Genomic DNA, 12046 nt, shown 5'->3' on the forward strand with positions numbered 1-12046 from the left:
AAATTCTGGAATAGTAACTGATATTAAGTTTTGCTTTCTGAAAGAATGTATTTTAAATGAATATTCTCCGAAAAAAAAAAAAAAAAGGAAAATGACATGGATTTGAATGTTTCTTCAACTAGACTTTCTTATTATGTCATGGTTGGTGGTCCTTGTCAGAGATGATTCCTGGATGGAAGATGTTCTGTGGAAACTAGAATACATGTATAAGCTTTCTTGTTATAAGTTTCTCTGTGCAGAAGAGTATAATGTTCATTCAATGTGTATAATTCCAAAGATATTTATATAAATCAATATTAAATGTTTCCTTACTATCATTTGAAGACTTGACAAATAAATGGGACATTTTTTATCTCAAATAACAAATATATATATCTTATAATATATAAAGTACATTTATATATCATTTATATGTATTTTTATACAAGCATATATGTGTGTGTGTTTCCATATGTCCACACATATGAAAACTACTAATAGTCTACGGATATGAATAGCTTAACTCATCAGGATGTTTCAAAAGATTACCAAATTCCATCTAATGTACTAAATTATATTATAGATATATATATATGTAAAAATCATCCGATTAACATCCAAAGTAGTTTCATCTTATATCTGTCACTTCATGGTCATGACTATATATGAGTAGGAAGAACAAAAGTTGCCCCAAAGCAGTCCTCTGTCAAAAGTCACCGCAAATATGGTAATAGATTTCACTGAATTGAAATGTGGACTCCTCTCTTTAGCAACTGGTTGACCAGGAGAATTTCTTTCCAGATGTTAGACCCTTATAAATATAAAAATAGCAGCTTGGAAAAATTTTTTGATAATAAAATCCCTAATCAATGTTCAATTTTTGTAAATAGTTTATTAGAGTTGGAAACCTATTTCTTCTCATTTTTTTTTTTTTTAAGATTTTCTTTTCTTGATTTTACTGGGGGTGAGTGCAGGGGGTAGGGATAGAGGCAGAGAAAGTCTCATGTAGGCTCTGAGCTGAGTATGGAGCTCCAATTTGGGGTTCAATTCCAGGACCCCAAGGTCATGACCTGAGCCAAAATGAACTAAGATGCTTAACTGACTGCACTGCCCAGGTGCCCTAGAAATGTATTTCTTCTTAAAATAAAGTGTGTTCATGTTTGTCTTTGTGGGGCTTTATAATAGATTGGGATGTCTTATTCATTGCACTTTGTGACTCTGAGCCCCAAAACTTTACGATCCAAAGGCCAGAATAATCTGATTCTTATTTTATCAGTCAATGCAAAGGTATACTAAAGAAAAATTCAATAAACAGGATCCACTAAACAACCAAAAATGTGGTCATTTGGAAAAGATCTAGTATGGTTATAATTGAACATATTTCATACTTTTTCCTCCTAGCATTAACTTAAACTTTATAAAAATACTGTAACCTTTTATGTTTATCTATGATCTATTTCAAATCATTTGTAAAATAAAATGATAGCAATCTTATTACACACTGAATAGTATGAAGCTTAAAAAATATAGTTTTCAGCTGCAAAATAGTTCACAAGCATTGGTTGTAGACATGCACTTACAGCATACGTAGATATACATCCATGGTAATTATCAGTGCATTCACAGTGAATTAATTAGAATAAGGTCTTCCTACTTTATGAGATTCAGCAGAGTTAAGAGGGATCTAGAATTGTTACATTTTCCATAGCGAGAAGTTAGTGAAATGCCTACACTGATATGTAAAATAGAAAAGATAATCCAGAGAGAGATATCTATGACTGATATATACCAGCAAATGTTGAACTATAAAGACAATATTAAACTGTAACTTTGAAAAAAAATCTTTTAGAGAAGAAGGAAAGAGAAGTAGATTACCAAAAACACGAGTGACAACATGCATATATGATATAATATACACAGAGTACTTTTTTTGCATTCTTATAAGGAATTGGATAACATTAAATAAAGGACACAATAATAACGACATGCAGTGGTCTCAAAAGTGTAACTAAAACTTGGTACAAATAGAAGAGAAAAGGAAGACAAGGAGAAAAGTAGAAATTAAGGTATTATTGTAATTTTTTGGCAGACAAAATTTAGATCCCAACTTTCACCTTATTTTATCCATGTTTTTAGTAATCACCTTGTTAAAGTGCTTAAATAAGAAAACAGCAGGGGTGCCTGGGTGGCTCAGTGGATTAAAACCTCTGCTTTCAGCTCAGTCATGATCCCGGGGTCCTGGGATCGAGCCCTGCATTGGGCTCCCTCCTCAGCGGGGAGCCTGCTTCCCCTCTCTCTCTCTCTTCCTGCCTCTCTGCCTACTTATGACCTCTTCCTGTCAGATAAATAAATAAAATCTTAAAAAAAAAAAAAAAGAAAGAAAGAAAGAAAACAGCAGATTCAAAGACCTGAAGTTACACCACAGATCTTTCAATGGCAGGACCAAAATTTGTATTTCCTTTGACAGTGGAGATCATATTTTCCACCACTCTTCATGGACTTGAAGACCAAATTTAGATATTTTTGCTTAAGATAATAGACACTGTCTACGTATTTAAATACATCTGAAGAAAGAAAATGATATTACAGATGGTATTTGCTGAAAGTCAGGAGAGTCAATAGGGTTGGATCCATCCTTGAATTAAAAAAGAAATTGGAACAAGCGCTATAAAGAGTGCAAGCTGATATGGAGTCCACAGGAAGAGAGCCTGCGAGAGGCTGCTAAGAAGGCTGTGTCCCTAGCTACAGGGTTTCTGCCAGAGGAGAGTGCATCAGCTTGCATTCGCCCTTTTCTTTTTCCCTTTCCAACCCAGTCAGGCTCCATTAAACAATGAATGAAAGTTATCAAAGTGTATTTACAACCTACCACACCATGGACCAGTGAATTCAACTTGGCAATTTTCTGATAAAGGAATGATATGGACAGGAATGGGCAGAGGCTCCTGCAAGCAGATTTAGAAAGCAGTGCTGATTTCGATCTTTGGGAAGATTAGCTGTTCTGCCTTGCTGGCTAAGGTGAGCTGCCTTAGAGGATTAAATAAAGAACAGATTTTAAAGGGCTGTTTGATCTATTTCCTGCCATCTGAATGAGTATCTTTTTTTTTTTTTTTTTTTTTTTTTTTTTTTTTTTTAAGATTTTACTTATTTGAGATGAGTGAGAGGGAGAGCAAGAGAAAAAGCAAGAGCTGGGGAGGGGAGAAGGCAGAGGCAGAGGAAGAAGCAGACTCCCCACTTAGCAGGGAGCCCAAGGTGGGGCTTGATCCCAGAACCCTGGGACCATGACTTGAGCCAAAGGCAGATGTTTTATCGACTGAGCCACCCAGGCGCCCCTGAATGAATACCCCTGAATAAATTACATAGTTTATTTCTCAAACTGCAAATATTTACAGCATACAATATATAGCAATGAAGTAACTCAGATTAATAATCTTAATCTGAAGGATTCGAAAATTAGATGAATGCAAACAAGAATGCATCTTGGAAGTGCAGACTACATTAAAAAATGGTGGCTCAGTGCGGTAAGCCTCCGCCTTCGGCTCAAGTCATGATCTCAGGGCCCAGGAATCAAGCCTCGAATCGGGGCTCTCTGCTCAGCAGAGAGCCTGCTTCCCCTCTATCTCCGCCTGCCTTTCTGCCTACTGAGGATCTTTCTCTCTCTGTCAAATAAATAAATAAAATATTTTAAAAAATTCATGGAAAAACAGTGAAGGAAAATTTGAACTCATTAATTGTGGAGGTTATTTTGAATACATTCTCACTATTTACACAATTGAAACAAATTTCCTCTTGAAAATAACTATTGTATGTTAATTAGATGTATGTGCATGCATATGCACACAAACCATTTTGCCTTTGCGTTTCACAAACACAGTCAAATTGAGACCATGTAGGATTGTAAAATCCCCATTATTCTTAATTCCATGGTATATACGAGGATATATTTTAGATTCTTTATGTAGTTAAACCATCCATCACCCTCACTTTTTGCAAACATGTTGTAACTTTCCACTTTACAAAGACCATAGTGCTCAATAGGCAAGAACTCCTCCCCTCCCCCACCTTCTGCACATTGGCTGTATCATTGCAAGCTTATCAGCAACAATTTACTTTCCACTTCTGTTGGATTTTCTCAAGAAAGGAGGCATATCATCATAGGTTGTTTCTTTCTACTTGTGACCAAGATTCTATACAAGGTCATCTTTACCCCAGTCCATCTTTTTAAATCAATTATCCTCTCATTAGTATGCTCAGTTTCTTGTCTCTATTGACTTTTACTCATCTGCATAGAAACACATATTCAGTCTCTCAATTTACAACTATAATCCTCATTTTATCAAATTCTCATTTGTTTGGATGTTCATTTTTTAAAGTTTTTTTTTTTTAAGATTGTATTTATTTATTGAATAGAGAGAGAGAGTGCAATAGCAGGGGGCAAGGCAAAAGGAGAGGGACAAGAAGACTCCCCACTGAGCGGGGAGCCCAAGTGGGGTTCAATCCCAGGACCCTGAGATGACCTGAGCCAAAGTCAGATGCTTAACTAAGTGAGCCTCCCAGATGCCGCTCTCATTTATTTGTTTTACAGGACTTCTTATTACAATCTCAGGAAAGAAAGATTAAAATGATACATTCTCACTATTTACACAATTGAAACAAATTTCCTCTTGAAAATAACTATTGTATGTTAATTAGATGTATGTGCATGCATATGCACACAAACCATTTTGCCTTTGCTTTTCACAAACACTGTCAAATTGAGACCATGTAGGATTGTAAAATCCCCATTATTTATTTGACACAGAGAGAGATCACAAGTAGGCAGAGAGGTGGGCGGGGGGGGGGAAGCAGGCTCCCCACTGAGCAGAGAGCTCAATGCAGGGCTCTATCTCAGGACCCTGAGATCATGCCTTGAGCCTAAGGCAGAGGCTTTAACCCACTGAGCCACCCAGGCACCCCAATAATAAAGTATTTTAAGTAAAGACATCAATATTTTACATAGACTAGAGATGACTACTCTTCTATATTTAATCACTCTAAAATCTAGTTTGCAGGTCCCTTTTGTAGCAACTGAAAACAAATTAATCCTTAATTTTAATCAATATAAAATGATATTCATTAGAAGAATAAAATAGTATACAGTTCAAATAGAAAAACATATACAAAACACACAAAAATTATGTAGATAGCTAAATGATAGATTGATAGATACATAGGTAGATAGATGGATGGGTAGATAGATACAGGTAGATGATGGATTCACTTCACTGTCTATGGTAGCACATCAGGATAAAATTTCTCAGCCTGTGTTTTGAATACATTCTACAGCAGAATCATTGAGAGTATTTGTTAAAAAGACCAATTCCTCAGCTCCACTTTAGTATTTCTGAATAAAAATATATGAAGGTATGGTTTGTCTCCCTCCCAATCCCATCTTGTTTCATTTATTCTTCTACCCACTTAAGCCTCCATGTTGCATCACCACTTCCTCATATCAGGGAGATCATATGATAGTTGTCTTTCTCTGCTTGACTTATTTCGCTAAGCATGATACGCTCTAGTTCCATCCATGTTGTTGCAAATGGCAACCATAAGTGACTCTTAATCTCACAAAACAAACTGAGGGTTGCTGGGGGGAGGGGGTTTGGGAGAAGGGGGTGGGATTATGGACATTGGGGAGGGTATGTGATTTGGTGAGTGCTGTGAAGTGTGTAAACCTGGTGATTCACAGACCTGTACCCCTGGGGATAAAAATATATGTTTATAAAAAATAAAAAATTAAAAAAAAATATATATGAAGGTAAAGCCCAGAGATATGAATGTTTCTAGATTTCTAAGCTGAAATAATTCAATATTTAAGATACACTGCATTAGGAGTTATATTTAAATTCTTTGCTATTTTTCTGTGTTCCACTTCATTTTTTCAAGGACATAAACATATTGTACTCTAAAATCAAAAAGGTGATAGATATATTTAGTCCACTGACAAATAAATTTTTAGCAATAAAAAAGAGTCAGGAGGAGGTTAATAGTTCCACTAAATCTGTCTTGATGAATCCATTACTGTCAAAAAAAAAAAAAAAAAAACCCTCTCCCAGTGAGTGTTAGCTAACATGACGGAGATTTTTACATTGGTTAGAAAAGTCTCTTAATGTTACATGGATTAGTACAACATAGAATAATGGCATTAATAGAACTGGCAAGCATGATAAAGCTGTTATCTGAAAACAAGATGGCAGACACATTCACAGCATATTCCACAATAGATCTTCCCATTATTAAAAAATATATATATATATATATTTTTTTTTTCCTAAGAGTGGCTCCAAAGAGGAAGACACAGTCATAATTAAGATGTAATTACATGTTAAAGAGGAAATATTTAACATTTTTATGACCTGACAATATGGATAATTGACACCAATGTGGATCATTCATGGAAAACCTGGGTGAATTACCTAAATCAGAGAAAGTATGTTCTTTTTACCTTCTTTAAAGAAAGGATCCCTTCTCTGGTCTCTTTGTCAGTGGAGATGGAGAATATCCCAATACCATCACCGTTAATGATAGAATAGGTCATGTCAGCATTTGAACCAGTGTCTGCATCGTTTGCTTTGATTTTCCCAACAGCTGAACCAACTTGAGCTGACTCAGGAACATATAGCTGATAGTGCTCTGAAAAATATTTCATATTAAAAATCATTTGATGGTAATACGGTTCACAAAAAAATTTGACAAGGAAAAGACATGAAAATGGTTAGACCACATATTCAAACAAACGTATTAAGTAATATATAAAGTGGATATGCTTTCAGATTTTAAATATTAGTAAATTCTGTAGTAATGGAATACTAGATTTACACAAACTTTAAAACATATGTAAAATAACATACATAAGAAGAATTTGCAGATATCTTAATATAAAATATTTTATTAGCTCTACATCCCTAGGCAACAGAACAAAAGACAAAGGAGATCAAATTTGCATTCTTATGTTGAGCAAATACTAAATTAGTCAAGTTCTAGTGTAATCCCCAATGCATTTCTCCTCTCATACAGCATGTGAAATTAAAATATAAGAGTTTGAAAACCTGAAATTCAAAACTTGAAATTCAAAGTGAAAACAAAGAAAAGAATATAGCATACCTATAAATGTGATTATTATTCTGATCAATAGCTTAATTTAGTGAAATGTATAAGCCAGGACAAAGAGAGATCATAAATATATTTATGTATTTAATTGCCATGTACTCTAGGTCAGCTTCTGGAAAGAATTTGGAGTGGTTTTATAATAAAATCATAATTAAAACAAAATTATTAAAATTAATAGAAATAATGACTAAGTCAAAGAATGAGAAAAATAAATATAACTACATAGGATGATATAGTATTTGTGATTGAATTAATTTTTACCCTATATATATTAAAACACTATTGATTATGTAAAATTCATGATATGATATGCAAAAATATATTTTTCAATATGTTTTGATATTAAATGTTTACATTGAGCAATTTAAAATTTTCAGTCTGTCCTGATACTAAATTTCTTCAGAGAGAGCTCAGAACTTTCCTTATAGAAACTTATGAATTAGATATTAAGAAGCATAAATGGTCATGTTGCTACCAACTGTTTTATTGACAAATTAGAAATATATCTATTGAAACAACTTATTTGTTTTAGCAAATCTAAGTAACAATGTAAATAGCAGAAACCTTGAATTAAAATGCAGTTGTGTGTGTTTCAACCAAGACTAAAAGAATGGTGATTTAACATCATACATGGATATAATTAGGCTATACAGATAAATGAATGTAGAGCTTGTATGAAAATAATTTCCCTAACCCAATATTTTGTTAGCTATACTATGATAATATTTTTTTAAGTTAATATATATGGTAAATGTGTGGAGTCCTCTCATTTACTTCTAAAGATACAATTGTATGTTTTAAAGTGCTACATGGGGATACCAGAGATTGATTTATTTATATTCATTATTCAACAAAGAGTTTTCCCAGTTCTCCTCTATAAACATGTGAGATGTTACCTGACATATTTTTAGTTCAACAATCCTCACCAACTTAATATTTCCTGGGTAGACTGCCCTTTTCTGTGAAACACATGATCCCCTAACCTTAATCATGTGTTTTTATCAGGATTTGTCATTTGACACCTCTTGATATGTTTAATTGACCTGTGAAGAGTATAAGGCCCCAATTTTACAGGACTCCACCTTTCTGTTCTCAGTTGATTTGTGAAAGGATAGGCAGTTGACTCACGATGATCCAAAGAGAGTACATTCCCCAAAATGTTGGTACTGGAACTAGGAAAGAACTTTGATCTCTCTTCGTTGGCAAAGCTATGAAATGTAGGAAGGGACTTTGATGAGGTCATGTTTCCAAAATTCATGTTAAAGTACCTAATCTCAGGGCACAAATTCAGTAACAGAAAGAAGCCATGATTTTCAGGATCTTTGTAAATATCCTAATGTTCCTAGGCAGTTATGCATAAAATAGGACACTGTTCTGTTAAAAAAAAAAAAAAGAAAAATAAATAAATTAGACTATATCTCTTATTTTCCAGCCCCTCAGGTAGAAAGGCTAGGATGTCAAGATCCTGGTTTCTAAGTAAGGTCTCTAAGTTACAGCTTAACTTTCCACAGTTCTATAAGCCTTCCAAAGGACCCTCAGCTAATTAAAACTGAGGTGATACACTTGCAAGCAAATGAAGTCTTAGTTCAGAAAAATAAGTAAGCAAATAACAAAATTATTATGATGGTAGTGTTAAAAAGCAGGTTGTTTTTTGTATAAGTTGTCATAAAAGATCATATCCTAGATAACTTTTAGACCACATCATATAAGAGGAAGCATCTCCTTGGAAGACAATCATGTTCAGGGAAAGAGCTGATACTTAATTGATACATTCTAGGAATTGCAAGTATAGTAACTCTTCCACATTCACCATGCTCCATTAGACAAATTAGAATATATTAAGATTAATATTTAAACACTTATACACTCTCCATATAGTTGAGAACATGTGAACTGTAAACTGTATTCAAAATGTCTCCTAATAACTAACAAAAAATAGCTGATAGATAAGATTTATTTATAAATCAAAAGAAGTTTAGGGTATTTCTTTTTAATTTCTAAGGCCTGAATAAACAGCCAAGTACCTAAAAAAATGCTATAAATTCCAGGAGATTAAATATGATGAGGCTCTTTAAGAAAATAAATACTGTATATGTATATAGTATATAGCTTATATATATTTTTATGTTTACCTATTTATATATATATATATTTATTTACCAAAATTAAAAAAAATATGTATAGAAGAATGGTATATAGACATCATAAAAGCTGTAACAGTAAGTTCATAGCTTAACATCATATTCATTGATGAAAAATTAAAAATCTTCCTTCTCAGATCTGGATAAAAGCAAGAATGCCTAATATTTCTACTTCTAGCCAACACAGTACTGGAAGTTTTAGCCAGAGAAGTTAAAAAGAAAAAAAAAAATAATAATAATAGGAATCCAATTAAAGAGGAAGAAGTAATATTTCTGTTACCAGATGACAAGATCTTATAGGTAGAAAGCCCAAAGACTAACACACACACACACACACATTACTATTAGAATGAACAAGTTCAGTAAAGTTGCAGGATATAAAATCAAAACACAAAAATCAGCTGTCTCTGCACATTAACAACAAACCATCCAAAAAGGAAATTCAGAAAACAGTCTAATTTGCAATACCATTAAATATAATAACATACTTAAAAAGGAAATTTAACCAATGAGGTGAAATGACTATGTACTAGAAAATACAAAACATTGATGAAGGAAATTAAAGGAAATATGAATAAACAGAAAGACATCTTGTGTTTAAACATTGGAAGACTTAATACTGTTAAAGGGTCCATATTACCTAAAACAATCTACAGATTGGTGCTGTGCTATTCTAATTACACTTCCATATGTGTTTTTCATGGAAATAGAAAAACAAAACAAAACAAAGCATCCTCAAAATACAGAAAATACAGAACTACAAAATACGGAGAATGAAGCAAGTAGAAAAAAAAGAACAAAACTAGAAGCTTCAAATGTCCTGATTTCAAACTATATTACAAGGCTACAGTATTTGAAACAATATGACATAGTGTAAAGATACACATACAGACCCAGTGAAACAGAATAGAGAGCCCAGAAGTAAACCCAAGCATAGACAGCCAGCTGAACTTTGATAAGAGTATCAACATTAAACAACAGGAAAAAACAGTTTCTTCATCAAATGGTATTGGGAAAACTAGATATGCACTTGCAAAAAAAAAGAAATTTGCCCACTATATTACAGCACACACAAAACCAACTCAAAACATATCAACAATTTAAATATAAGGCTTGAAGATTTGAATTCCTGAAAGAAAATATAGGGAAAATCTTCTTGATATTGGGTTGGCAATTATTTCTTGGATATGATATCAAAAACTCAGGCATCAAAGAAAAAATGGATGAGTGGGTCTACACCAAACTAAAAACTACTGCACAGGATAGGAGACAATCAACAGAATGAAAAAGCAGCCTACAGAATAGGAGAAAATACCTGTAAGCCATTTATGTGATAAGGGGTTCATTTCCATAATATACAAAGAATTTCAAGTCAAGAGCAAAATTTAAAATTTTAAAATAAAAATAAAAGAAGAAGCCATTACAAAACCGGCAAAGGATTTAAGAAGACATTTCTCCAAAGAAGACATTCAAATAGCCAGAAATTATATAAAAGATATTCAACATCATTAATTATCATGGAAATGAAAAATAAAAACTACATGTAGAGATCACTGCACACCTGGTAGAATGACTATTACCAAAACACCAAAGACAAAAAGTGTTGGTAGCATTATGGAGAAATTGGAACCCTTACACTGTTGGTGGGAAGGTAAAATGTGGTGCAATAGCTATGGAAAACAATATAGAGGTTCCTCAAAAATTAAAAACTAGAACTATTATATGATCCAGAAATTCCACTTCTGGGTACATATCCCAAAAATCTGAAATTAGAACTCAAATAAATGTCTATATTACCATGTTCTCTGTAGCATTATTCACAATGGCTGAGATATGGGAACAACTCAAGTCTCCATTAACAGATGAATCAATAGAGAATGAATAAAAAGCCTCTCTAATAAGAAAAGAAATACAAGCAATTAGGAAAATAAAACCTGAGTGTGTGTGTGTGTGTGTGTGTGTGTAAAAGGGGATATTCTAGTGAGAGAACTGTAGGATTAATAGAAGAGGAAATTAGAAATGTATATGTAACATATATATAAGATTAATAGAAGAGGAAATTGGAAATCTATACCATATAATCTTATATAATAATATTATTATGTATTATATATCATATGCATATAACATATAAGAATAATATATATTATATTGCATATATTAATTGGATATAATATTTAAAATATTATAACAAAATATGATATATATCATATGAGTTATATATATTACATATAATATATATCATGATAAAAGGAGAATAAATCAATGACTTTGGATGTCTCTGATAATAAAGATCACAAAGAATATAAAAAATAGACTTGCTATAAATTTAATTTCAAAGAAACCAAGAACTTTGGGATTGGGATTCCTTCTAAAGAGCCTAGTATACAACTGATGCTTAAGTGTTTTATTTTATTAATGTCTGACATAAAGACAACATTCACATGTACCTTTGCAACTTTAATCCAATAAATACCATTATGTGTCACATTTTTAATATAGCTTAATTAACCATGGGAGGAAATATATTGAATTATCCCACAATAAGAAAAGATATCAGACAAACCTTATTCTAAATACCAATTCTAACAAAAATGCTAATACCATTTATAAAGATATATAATATATAGTATTACCTTTAAGAATTCTGAAAGCTGAGATCCAACAATCCATAAATAATTAAATATTCTCATTTTTGAATAATAATAATTACATCTGAACCTTCATTTACCTGTTATTTATTAGAATTGGCATTCTTTATAGACTTGAAGGACACTTGG

At 32.6% G+C, this 12046-nt stretch overlaps 1 protein-coding gene across 4 annotated transcripts in view; it reads right to left on the reverse strand.

Moving 5' to 3' along the window:
- CDH18 (cadherin 18) overlaps positions 1–12046 on the reverse strand; it is a 696319-nt gene that overhangs the window by 82291 nt on the left and 601982 nt on the right. For all 4 annotated transcript variants that reach the window (XM_045082036.1, XM_045082035.1, XM_045082039.1 and 1 more), the window contains exon 6: positions 6461–6648. In XM_045082036.1, coding sequence (XP_044937971.1) covers positions 6461–6648 — 188 coding nt within the window. The remainder of the gene's footprint in view (positions 1–6460; positions 6649–12046) is intronic.

This window comes from Mustela putorius, unplaced genomic scaffold (assembly GCF_011764305.1).
Source record: "Mustela putorius furo isolate JIRA1106 unplaced genomic scaffold, ASM1176430v1.1 tig00000589_pilon_pilon_pilon, whole genome shotgun sequence".
NCBI lineage: Eukaryota > Metazoa > Chordata > Mammalia > Carnivora > Mustelidae > Mustela > Mustela putorius.